The 20,786-nt window shown below is 43.7% G+C and overlaps 1 protein-coding gene across 1 annotated transcript in view; it reads left to right on the top strand.

Annotated features, from left to right (window-relative positions):
• The first annotated feature begins 12,488 nt into the window (after positions 1–12,488).
• Alkbh3 (alkB homolog 3, alpha-ketoglutarate dependent dioxygenase) overlaps positions 12,489–20,786 on the top strand; it is a 30,494-nt gene continuing 22,196 nt past the window's right edge. Inside the window, exons 1-6 of the mRNA XM_021150893.3 lie at positions 12,489–12,612; positions 14,700–14,849; positions 15,150–15,253; positions 16,406–16,440; positions 18,531–18,578; positions 20,076–20,179. Coding sequence (XP_021006552.1) covers positions 14,771–14,849; positions 15,150–15,253; positions 16,406–16,440; positions 18,531–18,578; positions 20,076–20,179 — 370 coding nt within the window. The 5' untranslated portion in view covers positions 12,489–12,612; positions 14,700–14,770. The remainder of the gene's footprint in view (positions 12,613–14,699; positions 14,850–15,149; positions 15,254–16,405; positions 16,441–18,530; positions 18,579–20,075; positions 20,180–20,786) is intronic.

Consider the following 20,786-nt stretch of genomic DNA (forward strand, 5'->3'; position numbering starts at 1 on the left):
GTGGGATGTCTGCCCTTGAAATCACAAGGCTGTGGGTCGTGACCCCTGTTTAACCTCATGACATCCTGTACCACATTCACTGGTCCTGAAAAGAATAAAAATTCAGAATCCAAAGTACCATTTGTCCTATATGTGTACCACTTGCACCATGCTCAAGTTTAAAATATATATGTATATATAAGTTGAAGCATTGAAAGGCAGAGACTAATTAAAGATTATTTAAAACGTTGTTAAGTATACTCAGACAGGGGTACCAACTCTGATCTGCCTTCAATTAAAATTTGTAGTACAGTTGTTAGGTTCGAGTGGAGACTGAGGGGGACCTATGGTGTGATTACTAGTTCAGTTCCTAAACCTACATAAAATGAAGCCAGTGGTCATAAATTCTCAGGGCATAATCTTCCTTAGTAATCTCTGAGCCATCTTAGGGCCACATATTCTAGAACTTTCTTGGGTCTGGTGAGAGGGCTCAGTAATTAAGATACTTGTTGGCAAGTCTGATGACCTAAGGATAATCCAAGGGACCCACGTGCTGAAAGGGAATTGACTACCACAGGTTGGCCTCTGACTTCCGTGTGTGTGTGTGTGTGTGTGTGTGTGTGTGTGTGTGTGTGTGTGTGTGTATGGGGGGGGGGAGATAGCATGCACGCGCACACACACACAATTAATTGAGTAAAAATAAATAGAACCTCCACAAAGCCTTTAGTGAATACTGTCACCACTCAGAACCTTCACTGTTCCCTGGAGTTTCGTCTGCTCTCTGTAGTCTCACTCCAATGAGACTGTTAACTGCTCCCTGCAGCTTGCAGCTATGTCTTTTCAGTATTTACAGTCATGATAGCACTACAGGTCCAAGTCCCTCCTGGACTCTGAAGAAGCACCCTCAATCCTTCAAAGTTGCTTGGAATCAGTGGAGAGTTGAAAGCCTCACAGGGATCATGCTCCAGGGCCAGCAGGATCCCTTCCCACAGTCCTTCATGCTGGGAATTGCTGAGTCTCAGGCAGTGAGGCTGAGGCTCTCTCCATGCGCAACTCTCCCTGGCAGCTATGAGCAGAGTGTGCCATTATTTCCCTTGGTTTGGACTTCCTCGGGAGTACAGCAGCAGGCCCTCTGCATGCTACGTGTGATTGAAAAAGGGGGGTTTGCCAAGGCTCTGGTGTGAAAATCAGCAGCTGAAAATGGGCTTGTATGTACCTCACTCAGCACCATATGTAAGAGCCAGCAGTCCTTAAAGCATCGATCTGTTTAGCCAGCCAGGGCCTGGAATAATGATTGAGTAAAGAGTGGTCCCCTGCAGAAACCAAGCATCTGCAAAGGGTACAGAGCACTCTGCAGGTGCTTACTACACCTGCAGCAAGGTGTTAGAAATTCAGATTGCTGAGCGCTCCCAGAACTGCTCACCAAAATTGTGATGGGGCCTGGAATATATATTTTTTCTGAAGTTTTAAAATTTAGTCCTTGAGAAAGGAATTCATGTATCCAGTGTGTCTGGATTACATCTGCAACCCCCTTTCCCACTTCCTCACACCCACCAGAACCAACATATCTACTTCCCAAGTTCAGGTCTGCTTTTTTTTCCCCCTTGAGGCAAGGTTTCTCAATGTAGCCCTGGCTGACCTGGAACTGGCTATGTAGACCAGGATAGCCTTGAACTTACAGAAATGTACTTGCTTCTCATTTTTGTTTCATTTATGAGTATTCGTGCATGCCTACATGTGCACCATGTGTGTGCTAGTATCTGCAGAGGTGCTGGATTCTTTGGAATTAAAATTATAGGCAGTTGTGAGCCATCTGATATGGGTGCTGGGAACCAAACCAAGGTCCTCTGCAAGAGCAGTAACTCTTAACGATGACCCATCTCTCCAGCCCCATTTTTTTCCATTAATTTATTAACAAATGAACTAATTAAACCAGACCAACTGAATTCAATTTGTGCTTCCCACATGCACATCTGCCAAGATCTGAGTAATCTACATGTGTCTGCACCCCCAAAGAAAAATGACCCTCCCTCCCTCGACAGTCATTATCTGCCAATAGCTCCACACTTGGAGGAGTGGGGGTGATATGGATTTTGAAAGTATTTCCATTATTCTAAATTACATGTGTCTGTCTGTGTGTGCATATGTGCACATGTGTGCAGGTGCCCACAGAAGCCAGAAGTATGAGGTCCTTCTAGAGGTGGAGTTAAGGAGTTGTAAGCTGCCTGGCATGAGTGCTTTGAATTAAACTCTGCTCTTCTGGAAGAGCAGTTTGTTTTCTTAACTGCTGAGCCATTAACCTCCCCAACCCATAATATGCATTTTTATCACATCCCCTGGTGCGGATGGTTTTCCAGCCACATGGGGAGAAACTGTGGCTTCAAAGAAAGGTCAAGGCAGGAAGTAAAATGTCCTACCAGACAACAGTCGCAGTGAAGAGAGAAATGGAAAGCTACACAAAGTGAAGGCTAAGGGAACTTAGGGCCCAGCCACAGACAAGATAGCTACTTGGAATTATCAGTTCTGTTCCAGACACTTATTAATCATTTCTTCCAACTCTGAGACCAAGTTCATTGTCACAGTCAAGACTCAGATGGTAGAAGCCACACACAACACTGGACAGGACAATAAAATTAGAGAATGATTTTCTAGGGACTAGGAAGTATAGCTCAGTCATTCATTAGAGAGCAAGCCCTAGGTTTGATCTCATGAACCACATACACTGGGTGTGATGACATATTCAAGTATTAGCACTATGAAGGTAGAAGCAGGCGGATCAGAAGTTCAAGGTCATTCCGGGTTACATAGTGAGTTCCAAAGCCTTGGTTATATGAACCTGTCTCAGACACCAGAAGCATTAACCACAGAGGGGCTACTAACAAGGTGGCAGGAATGCTGTCTGGACATAGGAAGAACACACAGGACGGAAGCAGGTGGAACAGTCTAGGCCTCTGCTCCAGTTTCTGGGATGAAGGCCTAAGCCCCACTGGAAAGAATGTAGCCAGGTTTTGCTGGGCGGTGGAGAAGTCCGTTGAAGTTGAGCCTTGGAAATACATGGTGGTCCTTGGGCTGGTGTCCGTGGACCACCGGTCCCCACAGAGCCAGCTCAAGGAAGGTGCTGGTGTGCCAGACTTGCCAAAACAAGTACTGCAGAAGGGGAAGTTGAAACAAGAAAAATTAGTTTTCCAGAGACCAGAACAGGTCCATGCCTCTTCCTCGCCCTTCCCAGCTTCTGTAGTTTTAGGTTGTGACAGTCACAACACCCTCTGCCTCTGTCTCTCATGGTAGGCTGGTGCGTGCTTCTGTCAACTTGAAACAGGCTGGAGTCATTTCAGAAGAGGGAAACTAAGTTGAGAAAATGCTTCGATAAGTTGGGCCAATGGGTAAGTTTGTGGAAATATTGTCTTAATTAGCAATTGATGTGGGACTGTGCAGTCCAGTGTAGGTGGTGCCATTCCTGGACAGGTGGTCCTGGGGTGTATAAGAAAAACAGGCTAAGCAAGCTGTGAGGAGCAAGCCAGTAAGCAACACACACACACACACACACAGCTCTGCAGCATCTCCAGCCTCCATGTTCCTTCCCCGACTTCCATCGATGATGGACTATGATGTAGAAATGCAATCAAAAGAAACACTTTCCAAGTTGTTTTTTTGTCATTGTATTTTATCATAACAGTCATAAGATATCATAAGGCACCTCGCTTTCTCTCTTGTGTCTCTCTCTGCTTCTAAAAATGTCAGTCGATGGGGTTGAACTCACTTCATCTTAAATCCCTCAGCAGAGATCTTATTCTGAGATAAGGTCACACTCACAAGTTTGAGTGAAGTTAGGGAATGCACTATTCAACCAAGAACCAGGAGAACCAAGAAACCAGGGAGAAGAACCCTATATTAGCTAGTTTTCTCATTTTGTGACCAAATACCTGACAGAAAAATGACTTGAGGGAGGAGAGCTTTATTCTGACTCAGTCTTCTGGTTTACAGGGCCGCAGTCCCACATTGCAGGTTAGGCGTGGCCACTGGCGCACCATTGCGGTAGGAGCATGAATAGAGGCTTGCTTACACCTCTGAAGCCATGAGTAGAGAGCTAGAGCAGACTTGCAGGTGGGAGTAACCCTCAATGGCCCAGCCCCAGTGGTCTGTGTCTCCCAGCCAGGAATCACTCCCAAAGGATTCACACCTTCTCAAGCAGCAACCCCAACGGGGGTGGGAGCATGCTTTCAAACACAAGAACCTCTGGTTGGTTGGGACATTTCATGTCCAATCCATAACAAGCCTTTTCTCCCTGCAGGCCCCTCTACTGATGAAGCTGAATCCAGGGTCAGGCCGCAGGGAGGACTGAAATGTGTACACAGGGCAGTGAATGGTGGTCCTGGAGCTGAGAGGCAAAGGGTTGACAACTGGCACAGCCCAGCCCCTTTCTCAGTTGACGACACTGCGCCCGCTACACACATTCATATCTATGTAGAGCAGTACAACTCCATTTCCTCCTAGCAAGACAGAGGTATCTTTCATGTAACTGGTGGAGTTCTTTCTCATCAGTTCTCCATGAATGAAATGAAATTCCAGAACTAGATCTATTGCTTTGTTATGTCTTCCCAGCTCAATGGGTCCCACTGAGTAACCTGTTAACTAAGAACCAAAATTGCAGAAGTAACCTCCAGAAACACACAGAGAGAGAGAGAGAGAGAGGCTATCATACACAGATAGACAATGGGCACACATATATAATAATCAAGGAGGACACGGGTGAGGCTGAGGCGTTCATTCCTGCTGTTAGCTATGAAACCAGCATGCACACTTATGGCTGCTTGTTCCCTTGCCTTTAGCCAAGAACCTTGGCTGCCTGGGGGTTTTTTTATTAGCAGAGTGACCCAGATCCTCATTCCTAAAGATGCAAATTATTCGTTTTACTGTGTTGTCACTGATGCTGTTGCTGTTGTTTTCTGGTTCCACTTGCTGCAGGCATGAAGTACTAATAGGTGCCCAGGCAATGCCCTTGGTTCCAGACACAGTTATTTCCTCCATTATATAGCAGCAACTCAAATATCCCCCTTGGTAATTGGGACCAATCACCCCAGATGAAAGAACAAAGTTTTCCCTCACATTTTGGTTTAGTGATATAGAGAACCCAAAGAGATCTAGGTGGCAGTCTTATATCCCAACTCAGTGGGAATATCGTTTTAACTCCCCTATAACAGCAACTTATTTTCAGATAACCCAATTGGTTTTCAGATAAACCAATGGTAGTGAGGATTAAATGCTATGGGCTTGAGCCCACTGGTATATTTCCTTTGCTGTGAAGTGAGTGTCTTGATCAGGAGCTGTAAATACCCTCGGGGATGCTGCTGATGAATAAGACATTTGGGAGTCCACAGGTGCTGTTGCTGGCCAAAGCAGAATGGGCCAGGAAGACTCCAGAGTGTGTTTACACTCCAGTGAGCACGAGTCTTACCATCTCCAAGATGGAAACAGGCCATGTAATCATTCTGACACCAAGTGAGGCATGGTGACATATGGAGGACTCCGTAACAGGTCACACCATTTACATATTGGGTTTGAAATGGTATCACTAGCCAGTTCAGGTTTGGCAGGGGGAATTTATGTCACTGAGCCCATATATATCCTCCACTCTTCCATGGTGTCTATCTTTTGACAACCAATTGGACAAGCCTTGAGAAGAGGCTACCACTGGTAGAGCATGTCACTCTGTCTAGTGATTGTAAAAACCTCCTTGCAGGGAGTGAAAATGCCTTTGTTGAATTCATACTGGACACAAACATCTTCAGTATTTGTCTACCCACTTTCCTTTCCCCCAGACTTCCTTGTCATAAGACTTCCCATTCCTGATCAAGTGTCTGACTATCCAGAAACCCAATATCCTCTTTTCATGACTCAGTAGAGCCGTCTCTCACCACAGAGTGGGCAGTCAATACTGGTTTAAGTAGGAACGAACTAGGCAACCTCATACATTTCTTCCATGTCTTTGATGGTAGCTGGAGCAGATTATAGACCTCTCTGTGCCTACTGTGAGTCAAACTTGAGCTGTGGTTCCAGTTCTCACATAAGCATCACAAACTCTTACTTTGACTAACTTTTACCAATGGACCACAGTGGAGTTCTAGGTTCTAAGCAAATAGCTTTAATTATTTGTTTCTAAAATTGTGTGTGTGGGCTAGAGAGATGGCTCAGTGTTTAAGAGCACTGACTGCTCTTCTGAAGGTCCTGAGTTCAAATCCCAGCAACCACATGGTGGCTCACAACCATCTGTAATTAGATCTGATGCCCTTTTCTGGTGTGTGTCTGAAGACAGCTACAGTGTACTTACATTTAACAATAAATAAATCTTTTTTTTTTTTAAATTGTGTGTGTGTGGGTGGGTGTGGTCAGTGTGGAGGTGTACATTTGGAGGTCAGAAGGCAATCTTGTGGAGATGTTCTATCCTTCCACATTTCCATTGGTTCTGGGGATTGAACTCAGGTCATCAATCTTGCACAGCAAGTACTTTACCCAATCACCCATCATGATGGACCATGCTTCAATTCTGAGTACATGTCCAGTATTCCTTAAAATGTGTGGCAATTTAATTTTTCAAAACTGTGATCATTCTGCTAACTGGCTATAGTTCCTTAGATCAATTTACAGTATATATTTGTGTCTACAATGCAAGATTCTTCCTCAAGCCAACCTAGCCTCTTCAATCAAGATCGGACATGTTATTACTAAGTCTAGAAACTATTTGACAGACCGCCTCTATTATTTTAAAGATTATTTATTATTATACATAAGTACACTGTAGCTGTCTTCAGACACCAGAAGAGGGCGTCAGATCTCATTACAGGTGGCTGTGAGCCACCGTGGGGTTACTGGGATTTGAACTCAGGACCTTTGAGAGAGCAGTCAGTGCTCTTACCCGCTGAGCCATCTCACCAGCCCCAGACCACCTCTATTAACTTGACAACTGAGGACATGTTTTTGCTTTCTAGACCTAGAAGTTGTTTGTTTCACCTAACATCAAACACTGCTACCATGCATGGAAGCAACTAGCTGAGTTCACACTGAATCAAAGAAAAAGGGCTTGGACCCATCTCTGCTAATGTCCCTACAGCATTGTGCTGCTGGACAAGATGGCAAGGGATGAAAACATGAACAAACAATGGAAGAAAATGAATAAAACCATTCAAGATCTGAAAATGGAAATAGAACCAATAAAGAAAACCCAAATGGAGGGAAATATGGAAATTCATGACTAGAGAAATGAAAAATGAAAAAAAATTAGGAACTCAAATAAGAACCACAGTAGAAATGTGGAAAGGACATTAAATACTCATCAAAGGAAAATTCCATCAGGGGGACATTTCAGTTCTTAACACCCATGCTCCAAATACAAGGAACCCAAGTTTGTAAAAAGAAACACTAGTATAGCTTAAATCACACATCAACTCTCACACACTGATAGTGAAAAACTTCAATACTCATCTCTTGCCAGTAGACAGGTCATCCAGACAAAAACTGAACACACATGTGGAACTAAATGAAGTCATAAGCCAAATGTGCCTAACATATATTTACAGAGCATTCCATCCAAATGAAAGAATATAATTTCTCAGCAAATCGTGGAACTTTCTCTAAAATGGACCACATACAAAGCAAGTCTCAACAGATACAAGAAAATTGAAATAACATCCTATCTGACCACCACAAATTAAAGCTGAATATCAACAACAGAACGCTTGCAAACTCATGGAAACTGAAGAATTCTCTACTGAATGAAAAGTGTGTTAAGAAAGAAATCAAAGATTTCTAGAATTGAGTGAAAACGAATACACAATATACCCTAATACATGGGACACAATGAAAACTGGTCTAAGAGGAAAGTTCATAGCACTAAGTGACATCTATATCTATATCTATATCTACATCAAATCTACATCTACAGGACTGGTGAGATGGCTCAGTGGTTAAGAACACTGACTGATCTGGAGGTCCCGAGTTCAAAACCTAGCAACCACATGGTGGCTCACAACCACCCATAATGAAATCTGAAGACAACTACAGTGTACTTACATATAATAAATAAATAAATAAATAAAATCCTTTTTAAAATCTACATCTATACCTATAATTGGTGAGATCTCATACTAGAAACTTAGCAGCAAACATGAAAGCTCTAGAACAAAAAGAAAGCACTCTTAAAAGGAGTAAACATCAAGAAATAATCAAACTCAGAGCTGAAATCAATAATATAAAAAAACAATAACAACAAAAATCAATGAAACAAAGAGATGGGTCTTTGAAAAAAAGTAAGATCAACAGACCATTCTCTGAATTAACTAAACGGTGGAGAAAGAAGACCTGTGTTCCACCAAATTTGAAATATTAAATGGGTAATTTTCTTGATACATAACACTGATCAACATCCCTATGTTCCAGTGTCTTTGGTACAGAAGAGTATTCTGCAGGCTATCAAAGGAAAAAACCATAAACACCAAGCCAGCCACAAACCTTTTTTTTTTTCTTCCTACAATACTCCCTGCAAGATAAACTAGGGTAAATTGTGGCACTGAAAGATCCTGACAGAATGTAAAAGGACACAGAAGCCCTGAAATTGGCAAGATAGATGTCAGTGTTAGCAGAACTAGCTTCACTGATTTAGAAAAATAGAGGTGTACAATGCTCTGGCTACTCCTCGAACCTGTGTGTCTGCCAATGTTCTGACCAGGTGTGTGCCCATTGCTGCACCTTCATTAGACTCTTTCCTTGTACCCCTCCCATACTCATTTCTTGAGAATAGACATTGTTTAGATCTGGAAATCCCCTACTCTCCCCCTTCTCCTTTCCCCCCTGAGGGCCTATAAAAACTGGGACCTCTTTCCCCTCGGGGTCGACTCCTCTACCCCTGCATGGGATATGAGTCGTCCCCAGAGCTCTGGCTTCCCCCGAATAAAGCCTCATGTGGTTTGCAACAAGCTCGGTCTATCATGAGTTCTTGGGTGTCCGCTATTGTCCTGAGGCCTGAGCGAGGGGCTCCTCTCGGAGTCTTTCAGCACAAAGCTTGTAGAAGTAAGCCACCAATAACTGATTGAGTTAAAAGGCCCAGTCCAGAAGATGGAACCCATACCTGACACTGCCTGGGTGACCAAGAACCTGAAGCTAGATAATGCAGGGACCTAAGATAAAACCAAATAATACTCATTTAAACATAGAAAATAGTGATAAAATGACTCCTAATGACACTCTGCTATACTCATAGATCAGTGCCTTGTTCAGCCATCATTAGAGATACTTCCTCCTGCAGCAGATGGGAACAAATAAAGAGATGCACTGACAGACTGAAAGAACCTAGTGGGGAAATCTCCACTCAACTCCTGATTTGGCATGCACCCAAGAATCACGAACAAACAGACCGTCTTGATGTAAAAACACGAGGTAGTTTAATGGCAGAGCTCTGGGTCGAAATGTATCTCATGCAGGAGACAGTGGATTCGACCACGAGGCTTGGAAGCTAGGGGTTTTTATAGAAAAGGGTCTGGGCTGGGGGAGGAATTGGCGCGGTTTCACATGATTGGTTCATTTAAACATCAGCAGACTGTACATGCAGATAACATTTAACTTAGGTCAGAAGGGCGGGAGATAGGGAGGCGTGGGGCCAGTCCGGACATGTCATTCTCTTTATCTTTATGGCTAAGCAGCCTCAGGAATGTCTTAACGATGGGCCTGCCCGGGCATGTCCTGGCCTGTTCTGCTATGTTCTCAGTCCCAGGTTTCAAAGCTCACAAACAACTCTTTGGGCTATTTGACATAAATTACATGAATCACAGGTCTCAAGTTTTATTTTCTTTCAAGACATTATGAAGAGAGTGGGGGACTTTAGAACATTCATCCCTAAATCAGATGTCTTCATCAAATCCCTCCCTGCAGGGAACCCTGTGGAAGAGGAGGTGGAAAGAGGTTAAGAGCCAGAAGGGACGGAGGACACCAAGGAAACAAAGCCCTCTAAGTCAACAGGAGCAAAGCTCACATGAACTCACAGAGGCTGAAACAGCAAGCACAGGGCCTGTTTGCAGCTGCCCCAGGTCCTCTGCGAATACACTATGTCTTCTGGTTTAGTATTAGCATGATACTCTTGTCTGTGTGAATCAGTGGATCTCTGATTCCTGTGCCTTCTCTTAGGCTCTTTTCCTTCTGTTGGATTTTCTTGTCCTACTTTGATCTGATAGTTTTTGTTGTATCATATTTTCTTTTGTTAAATAAATGGGTGAATAAAAACCTAGCCATCAGGGTAAAGCTTAACTGAATTGTCATTTATACCTGCTGGGAGAGGGAAAGTCATTTTTCTCCAATGGAGTGAAGCAGGTGTATCAACCAGCCAGGGTAGGCTTCTTGTTCAGGAAGCATTGGACAACATATAATGAACCCACACAGGGTTCTTTTGTTTGTTTACTTTTATTTGGTTACAGTTGGGTGGTTTTCATTGTTTGTTTGTATTTTGTGTGTGTGTGTGTGTGTGTGTGTGTGTTATTTTATTTGGTTTTCTTGATTTGTGGGGGTTGTTGTATTGGGTTTTTGATTCTTAATAAAGAACTTAAAGTTGGGTGGGAAGGGATAAGGAAAGGATGAGGGAAGGACTTGGGAGAAGGGAAGAATGCGATCAAAATATATTTACATTTAAAACATATTTTAAATAATAAAAAAAAGAAAAAGTGCTGTGATTTCAAATGGCAACAGGTCATGGACTGACTTTGAAGCATTCTGTGGGAGGCTCACTGTAAACCACTACTTTTAGGAAAACCTCATTCCAGGCATCTCTATTGCCATTCCAAGCTATAATCACCAGAAGGAAAGAAATAACACCCTTTAGAAGATGTATCAAATGTTCCAGCGTCCAAAGCAGACATCGAAAGATTACTAGGTGATGGAGAAAAAAGTAAAAATTACGATCCAGCTCTCTCTCCTTTCAGTCCTGGGATAAATCATTTTTCTTTCAATGACACAGAATATACAACAACAACAAAAAAAGATGCTGTGAAAATTGGACTCGACTGTGGCGGCCACCTGGGTACCTCAGTCAGGAACACGGAGCTATTGAGCATCAATATGGGGGGCGGGGAATTGGAATTGCCTCCTGGAGTTCCATTAAGAAAAGGATAAAAGAATGGCTCAAATGGAAGGATAAGGACAATTTTGTTAGTTTAGAAGAAAAACACACCAAACATTTGAGGACAGGTAAACTGTAGACAGCAGCCCCGAGGAAGAGAATAAGGGGTGGGGATGCCATGTTAAGTTGGCATGGAGGTCAGACACTGAATGGAAGGCAGCCGTTGTCATGTAAGAGAGGGAAGCATCAGAGAAAGAGTAAGGGGACATCAAATGCTGGCAAAAGTCTGAAGTCTTAAGAGAAGCATGCTTATAGCAGAGACAGCAAGAAAAGTAAGCTATGGTTTTTGTTGTTGCTGCTGTTTTTAGTTTTGTTGTTGTTCCTCTAGGTAATTTAGAAAAGCAGGAAGACTTGGAACCAGCTGGCCATGTTCCAAAAGAGACGGAGATAGAGGGTGGGAATCGGAGAAAGGAAGTACAGTGTCATTAAAGGACTAATAAGTCCACTTATCTCTTTAGTGTTACTTCAGGTAAGCCTACCTTCCTCGGGGTAGTTCTTTGGCCAGGTGATTCTATTCTTTTGACGAGAGGGGATTTTTCTTAAGGAGCCTTTACCGATACCCTGACAGAATCAGGCTTATTTGAAAGATCTCCACAATGATCGTGTTTTGGTAAATTTTAGAGAATAATATTTGACAGAAAATAGTTGACTTGGTGCTACTGTCAGAGTTGTCAAATTATAAGAGACATGGCTTAACCTGATCTCTTTAAAGAAGCTTGTGAAGAGGTCAGATGCGTGAGAAGGCACTTTGAGCTATCGTGAATTATTAGATTTCTATAGTGTTCCAGACGCTGTTATCTCATTTAATCCCACTTAACAGGACCACTTAAAAAGTAAACAGCGCACTGGCCCCAAATGGTGGCATTGGAATGAAATTTAGACAGATCTGTGGACTCAAGTAAAGTTTCCTTAGCACTGAAGAACTCAGATAAATAAGGCATGCTCTCACGTCCCAGCGTAAATGCTGTGTAGAAAAGACGGGCGCGCTACGTTGAGAACAAAGCACACCTTAGACTCTTCATGGTTTTCAAGGTAAGGAGCGAATTCTATAGCAGAACCCAGCATGTCCCAGTCCTCCCTACTCCCGGATCAGTACAAGTTCCGGGAGAGCGCGGTTGCTCTTTGCACAACAGACCTAAGATGCCAGCACTGTTTTCGGGAACTAGTTTCCTGAGGACTTAGGCCTAGGAGGCTCATCTTCATCCCCACATCTGCCCCTGACTCTGGTTCCCATTCCGACCTTATTCCCTTCAGCATCTCCACCCGGCCCTTTAGTTGCCAGGGATGCGGGGCGACCCGGACTCCTGGCTATCCACCGGAAGCGGAAGCGGTGGCAGTATGTCACCTAAGAGGAAGTTCGCGCAACGGAGGCCTGTGGTTGGGCGTTGCAGGAGTTGGTGCCTCACTCTGAAGGTTCCCCGGCTTCCGGACGGCTGACTGGGGTCGTGTCGGGACCTCTGCTCAGGCCCAGCCAGGTTGGTCCGGGGCGCCCAGCTCCTTCCTGGCTTGCTGGCCGCGAGCCAGGGCCAGGCGTGTGAGGACTGCCCGAGGGTCCGTTTCTGGGCCATCAGAAAGTTGTTAGCCATTTCTCTGTACCTCAGCCTCGAGGGCCGGACTGTCTCCTGCTTGAGGGAGAGGCCTGAGGTCAGACGGTGGCGTCCGCTGCCACAGGGTTTGCCGGCGGGACGGGAATAGATCTGAGCATTCCAAGCAAGTTCCTGCACCCGCCAGAGCCCTTGTTCTTTTTAAGGTTTTCAGGCTTGGAGTTCCAGGGTGGAGGGATCTGTGTTAGGACCTAATACGTTCTGGGACTCCTCGAACTGACAGCACTCAGGAAGTCTCAGACAGCACTCTGGAATTTCTGTTCACCACTTGCCTTAAACAAGTCACGTCAGGGTGAGCGGGTCAGAGGCCTTCACTGACCCTCCACTTTAGGACTCCGAGAATATGATACACGAGGTCTTCCTTCACACATTCCGTAAGCCCGGAGAGTTGGATTTGATTGTGTCATTAACTTTTTGAGGAAATCGACAGCTTCTCCAAGGCCCTACCTGGTAAATGATAAGCACTTGATAGGTTGTCGGTGATGAGACTGGGTCTCAGTATTTAGCTCAGGCCTCCTGGATGCTGGGATTACTGGTATGTGCCTGTAAACCATCATTTCTAACTCTTAAGGAGATTTAAGCAGAGCCCTGAGCTCTGTTGGATCGGAAGGTCTAGGAGACAAGGCCTGGGAACCTGTGGTGTAAGCAGTCATATGAGTGGACTGACTGTCTTTGAGAGCTAGAAGCTTTCCTAGACCCATAAAGAAGTGGCTCACAGGTCCCGAACATGTGACCTGACGCTTATGAATTCTGTATTTGCTATAGGGTAACCTTTGGGCAAAATTATAGGGGGTTTGATTAGCTCAAGGCTGGAACCTGACAAGAGTTGAACTTTTCATCAGTATTGATTTCCTGAGTGTCTCTGTAAGTCACTAAACCTTCTGATCTCTATACATATTAGCATATCTTACCCTTTGCTGCTTGTTATAAACATAGAAATAGAGTCTTTCCTAAATTGTAGTTTTAAAAGTGGTACATGGATATTTTAGATTTTCATTTCAAACTTAATTTTAAAGTTGACAAATCATTGTTCTTATTTATGGTATACTGTGACATTTTGATATATGCTTTTGATATAGAATGAATGCATCAAATTAATACATCTTACCTCGTATACCTTTTTGTGATGGAAATATTTAAAATCTACTCTTCGTAACTGAGCTATCCAGTGATTTGTTTTTTTGTTTTTGTTTTTGTTTTTGTTTTTGTTTTTGTTTTTTTGAGACAGGGTTTCTCTGTGTAGGCCTGGCTGTCCTACTGTAGACCAGGCTGGCTTCAAACTCAGAAATTCGCCTGCCTCTGCCTCCCAAGTGCTGGGATTACAGGCGTGCGTCACCACACCTGGCAATGATTTGGTATTTATGGCCATTGTTCTGTGCAGGAGGTCAGTAAAGCTTATTGTTATCCAAGTGAAACTTTGTACTTTGGATCCACAGTGCCCTTGCCCCCACCTAGCCCCCTTCCCTAGTCATAAGCAATCACATTCTACTCTTAGGGGTCAGCTTTCTTAAGTTGCTATGTGTAAGGTCACATAGAGTTTATGTCTCTCTGGTTCTCTTACTTCATGTGGCCGAAGTCCTTCAGGTTTCTCTGTCATGGATGCTTTTAAGGCTTCCAGGGAAGCTCCATACAGCTGATGGTAAGGAGCACTGCAGTGGGAAACCTGCTCTTGGCCGATTTTTCCATATTCATGCTGTGGACAATGGGAATGTTAGAGTTGCACGTAGTCTGCTCTTGGGACCAATTTGAATAACATGGTTTTCTGGTAGACTGCCTATGGTAAAAGGGCTTGATAGCCAGTAGTCCACTTGATCCAGCCCTTGACAGAGATGTAGGAAAGTAGAGCAGCTCTGTTGCTGTTAAGCCATCTCTTCTGACTATATCAAAGGACATACTTACCCTTTACTAGGCCAGGCACGCACTGCCTTAATAAAGCACTCGCTTCGTTTTAAAAACAGGTAACCATCCCTTGGTCTGAATGGGGAATGAAATCTTCTGAAATCTCAGAACAGAACGCTTTTTCTTCACCATGGAGGACAAGAGACAGCGAGCCCGAGTGCAGGGAGGCTGGGCTACACCTACCAAGAGCCAGTCTGCTGCTCAGCCAGGCAAGAACCTGCAGGGACTGTGCGTGTGCATGTGCACAGCTGCCGTCCTCTTTCATTTACACGCTTTGGTTTATCATGAGCTCCCACTTAAGTTGTTAACAGGTTTTCTGTAAATGTGGCTGCCATTTTGTCTGGTCTGTGAATGGTGAACTAAGGGTGTGAACTTGGTTTCTCCAGTTTAGTATTTAGTGAGAGTGGATTGAGGCTGTTTGTTGTCTTTGCCTATTACATCTTGAGGTCATAAGTCATCTTCACGCAGTTTTTATTGGCTCTTGTTGAGACTGTTCTCTCCTATTTCAGCTACTCCTGCTAGGAGCCGTCTTTCCCAGACCGCGGGGCCAGCCTGGAGGAGCAAGGAACAGCAGCAATGTGACCGACAATTTGTGTTCAAAGAACCTCAGCTGGTAAATCGTTGTTTCTTCCTCAATAGTAACAAAAGTGTACCTATAAAAGCTATGTGTTTGAGCAGGTTCTCCAATAGTGGCTGAATACATTTACTTGTGAGTAGCAGAACCGAGGATTCTAGTAATAATGAAATGTGGAATATTTCAGTTGTCTTGTATGCCTGAAGAATTTTGTGTTCTGCCCCATTTACTATTTGGCCATATCTCCCTCCAAACCCTCAACTTTTATTTTTTTTGTCAGGGAAGCTCTACTTAAGCCATGGCCACCAGGTTAAGGCCTTGTGTGGGCTAGCTAAGGGCTAACAGCTCTATAATGATGCTTTCTTCAGAGCTGTTACAGAAATCCTTGTGAAATTTCAGTTATTATAGCAAAATGCCTGATTTTTAGCCACCCATAGGGACATGTGAAAAATAGAAGATTCAGGTTTGGGGGGACAAGGGTACTGCAGGGCTGGGGATGGAGTGCAGTCTTATTTTATTTTCATGTGTGTTCACATGTATGGGTGCACATTTGTATGTGCCTGCAGAGGCCAGAGGATGATATCAGGCATCTTCTTCAGTTGATCCCCGCCTTATATTGAACCAGATTATCTCGGTTGAATCTAGAACTTTGCAATTCAGCTGGTCTAACCAGTCAAATTATCCTGCAAGTTTCCTGTCTCTACTTACTGAGCTCTGCCGTTGCAGATAAGCCTCTGTGCCCATTCAGCATTTATGTGGGTGTGGATTTAGCCCCTCATTCTTTTGTATCAACTGAGCTATCTTTTCAGCTTTCACGTAAAAAAAATAATAGAGGAAAAATAGTTTAAAAATTAGGCATCTTGGTATTGTAACGATCATATACATATCAGAACTCCTCTTAGAATATATCTTCCACTTTTTAAAACAGCTCCTTTATTAATAAAAGGGGTTTGCAGCATTTCTGGCCAAGAGGGAAGTTGATTAGTGCTATTGTATGGCCTTTTCTGTCAACTGGCCAGTCTGACATAGTTCTGGGAATTGCAGACACAAAGCTCAGTTTCGGGACTGGAGGCAGGGCTGACAACAGGATAGCTTAAACCTATGGAGCTTGACTTGGCTCAAAATGAGAGGCCAGGCTCTTCTTGACCCTTGGAACCATTCTGGACTTCAGAGCTACCTGTTTCCTTGCAGGTTGTCCGTGCAGCCCCAGAACCCAAAGTGATTGAGTAAGTAAGCTCTGTCCACAGCGAAGTGGGTGCCTGGGGTCATTCCCTCCACCATCTTCCATTTTAAAGAGAATGGCCCAATAATTCTAAATTTTTAGTGGGTGTGAACAGTCCTACCTTAATCTTTGAACTTGGTCTTTTGAGGAGACTTTCTGGGTTTGCTAGTAGTATAGAAAACAGCAAGATCTCTGCACATTAAAGTTTGCCTCTAGGGTAGATTTCCTGGCCCTGTCTGTAAGAGTAAACTGAAAACCAAAAAGGCTTTTTCCTAAGTCACTGGAGTTTGGCTTGGTGAGAAGCCTGTCAGCAGCATTTCCCTAGCAGGCCTTGTAAGAGCTGCAGTAACCTAGGTGACCCTCCAGCCCATTTATTAAAACCGCAAGGTTCTTCCTGAGCAATTTAAGCAATGCTAAATGTCCTTCTCTTGTATTGATCTGTGTCTGAATGTTCTCTAAAGCTGGGGAGAGAATCTTTGGCTTCTTTTCTCCTGCCTCTCACTTTCCACCTGATGTAAATAAATCATCAGTATGAACTATCCTTTTATGCTAGCAGTTAGCATCAAGCAGACGTTCTGCTCATAAGTAGTCTGTTATGCTATTTAGATATTGGTAGATTGGCTTGTACAAGAATTTGAAGCTAACACAGATGTTACCATAGTCTCAAGAAATATCTAGTCTCCTCTTTGTGACAGGTTAGCTATTTAACTAGTCCTGAGTTCTTTCCATTTCCCTAGGGTTTGATTTCCTTGTCTATATGTTAAGGGTTTGTATTCTAATCATTTAAGCCCAGTCTAGGTCTGTGTGCATAGACAGTATTACCTCAATCACTGATGGAGTGAGTGAGGCTTAAGTAGGTGAGGCTGCAATTAGAAGTTGGCAACCTGAGGGAAGTCAGAGCATCCACCCCTGTTGGTTCAGCCTTGCTGAATCTGAAGTTTTGTTTGCTAGTTCCCAGAAACCTGCCCCATGTTTAAAGTGAGACAGTTTGTACATGTATGTCAGTGTATCTCATTAAAACAGAGTATTCATACCTCAGGCCCTGTATAGATAGATGGCTTCTGTAGAAATGTGTCACTATGAAATATGTGCTAGCCATGCTAATTCAGCTCCTAAGAGCCTAGCTCAAAGGTCATGAACCACTGACTAGAACCCTAGAGAGAGAGAGATGAAAACCTGTTAAAACAGTAAATGACCTGTCTTCTCTGTTGCTTTTCTGCACTGAACCTTTCACTTGCATATCTGTAGTTTTGTACCTTTCCACATTTGATTAAAAATTCAGTGATCTTTTATCACCCATCCACTGTGTGCAGGCTGTGAGAATAAGCCATTCTTTGCCCCATAAGGAACCCATAGTCTAGGGAATAAGATAGTCATGTGAAGAACTTGTACTTCTGTATGGAAGATCTAATACTGGCCCAGGATGTGATGGTGATGTTACTGGTACAGATTAATGGTCAAAGAAAGTTTAAAGGGAGAGCTAAGTGAGATTTTTGTAGGGGAGTCAGAGGTTTCCACTTGGCCATACTAGGAGGTGAGCTGACTGGTAGGGAAATATTCCAGCATACAGAAACACGGGCTAGAAACACCTATAGTTCTGTGTTAAGGGGGTGTAAGCAGTTGATACTGAGGATGGTGACACTGGGAGTTGGCAGAGGAGGGTCTAGGTCTCAGGGACCATGAGTACAGTTATAGGGACACTGAAGGCTTTTTACTCAGGAAGATCTCACTAGACATGTATCTTTGAAAGTAACAAGCTCAAGGTTTTGAGATGTGCTTGCCCCCTGGAGAGTACTCCAGACCCTCCTTTGGTGATAGATTTTGATACTGTATCAGCCTATATTGTGGGTGAGACCTAACCTGGGTAGAATCAGAAGTTGATTTCTCCCACTTTTGTTTCATGGCCTGAACCTGTCAGGGTTCTATTCCCAGTGCCATTGAGGATCCACTACCATTTCCCTTGTCTAGCTGTTATAGAGGTGGAGCTTATGCCTCCCTCACAGTGTTTTCTGTAGGAAATGAATCCTGGGGAAGGCAGAAAGGATAGATTGTTTTAGCCTCCCACTAATATATGCTTTTCCTCTGCCTCTTTAGCAGGGAGGGTGTGTATGAAATCAGCCTGTCACCTACTGGTGTGTCTAGGTAAGTGAATCCTCATTGGAACCTGACTGCGGCTATCATTTGAGTTATCATCTCTTTAAACTTGTCTTATTAAGGAACAAGACTTGGGCAAAACTCCTTTTTACAAAGTATTGCTAGCATCAAAATATTTTCACAGCTTCTGGCAGTTACACAAACTGCTGTGACTGCAGTGTCATGAGGAAGCAAGGCCCAAAGAGATAGTCCTTTCTCTGCACCCCACCACTCACAGTAACTCAGTGCCAGAGCTGGCTCTAGTCTTTTGCGAGTGCTTCATCATTGGTGCTACACGGATTGGCAATTATAAGAGAATTGTTGTATACTTAAATCATATATATCTTAATACACAAATATATTATCACTGTAAACCAGTGAGATATTTTTTTTAAAAAATCCATCAGAAATGACAAATGAAAATTGCTTATAGTAGCTTCTGCTGGATATGAAGCACCCTGTAAAATGTGACTATTGTTTTAATCACCTATAAAACCTCTCTGTCTTAGTTTGTTTTTTTATTGCTGTGATAAAAACCATGGCCAAAAGCAATGTGGGGAGGAAAGGGTTCGTTTTACAGCTCTCAGGTCACACTCGATCACTGAGGGAAGTCAGGCAGGAACAGAAGCAGAGGCCATGGAGGAATGCTGCTTACTAGCTTGCTCCTCTTGGCTTACTATGTCTATGTTGTTAAACACCCCAGGACCATCTCACCAGGGATGATATTACCCACCGTAGACTGGGTTGTCTCATCTCAATCATCAGTCAAGACTGGCTGGTCTGATGAAGGCCATCCTTCAGTTGAGACTCCTTCTTTCTGAATGACCCTGGTTTATGTCAAGTTGACAGAGATAAAAAAGCAAAACCGAAACCAACCAACGAATCCAGACACTCCCCTTTAAAGCAAATTTTGGTTGAGCACATCTTGTTTTAACTAAGTAGCTTTAGATGACCTCTGGATCTTTTAAATCCCATGCACCTTCTGAGGGCTTGATGCTGTCAAGACTGCTCAAGAGAGTGTGGGCTTCCAGAACTTTCCTTAGGAAAGGGATCAAACTGGCTTTTTTCAGCTGAAACTGTCAGGATAGGATATATTTATGTTTATATTTAGTAAGATGAGACATCATTTGGGTACATTTATTTTGAAAGCCATGATGGTGTCTGTCTTCTAATTGGTGTAGTTTTAAAAACCTAGAGGCATTAAGTGCCTGCCCTTGGTTTTGAAGCCACATCATGCTAATCATTTCTGCCACTTGTCTCCTTGGCAGAATCTTGGATACTGTTTGAAGCAGAACTCTATAAAAGCTCCATACATCTCTTGTACTCTCTTATGTCTTTAGTGGTACCATGAAAAGAGTTTATTTTATGTGAAGCTCGCATGGGAGGGAGGTGGTGCGATGATTCGCTCTTCTTTAGAGTGAGGATCTAATCAAGTGAGCCAACAGAAATTACTCTAGTCCACCTTTTCTGTGTACTTTAACTATTGATGGTTCTTTCTGCATTAAGGGTGTGCTTATATCCTGGCTTTGTGGACTTGAAGGAAGCTAACTGGATCTTGGAGCAGCTTTGTAAGGATGTCCCCTGGAAACAGAGGATGGGCATCAGAGAGGGTAAGTAGGCCTCTGGGGTACAGTTGTTGCTGCCTAGTCCCCATTCAAATGTTTTTGAATTCCCTATACTGCTTAACACAGCTGGACTCCCCAAGGCACAGACAGGAAGTGGTATGCCAGGCAGAAGCCATAGCCTACAGAGGCTCAGAGGTTAGGGAGAGCAGACAAGAGAGAGGCAAGACCTCACAGAGCCAAGGAAGCCCTACTAGCTGGCCTGTGGCTAACAGGCCTCTCCCTTTTGCTTTAACTGCCTTCTCTAGTAGTTCAGATGCTGCCAAGTTCCTTCTTCACATAAGTTTCTAGAGCTTTCCTTTTTGCTAATCCATTTGGCACACATTTTTCTGCAGACCTTCTTACTGACTTTGTGTTCTTTCTTTCCTTCCACTGGAGTCAGCCAGTCTCCTCCAGTTTCAGTGTCTGCTCCCCTGAGCTTGTAAAGGTACACCAGAATTGATTAGCTTCCTGAGATCTGCCCCTCACTGCTGCTCTCCCAAAACCAGCAATGCCTGCCATACCACACATGACCACTAGGAGGCACCTGTGCTGTGACCTAGACTCCATAGGACATGCAAAGAGTTTGAACTGCTTGTGAAGAGACAACGTGTAT

Source organism: Mus caroli, unplaced genomic scaffold, assembly GCF_978045245.1.
Source record: "Mus caroli unplaced genomic scaffold, Mus_caroli_1 scaffold_2, whole genome shotgun sequence".
Lineage (NCBI taxonomy): Eukaryota > Metazoa > Chordata > Mammalia > Rodentia > Muridae > Mus > Mus caroli.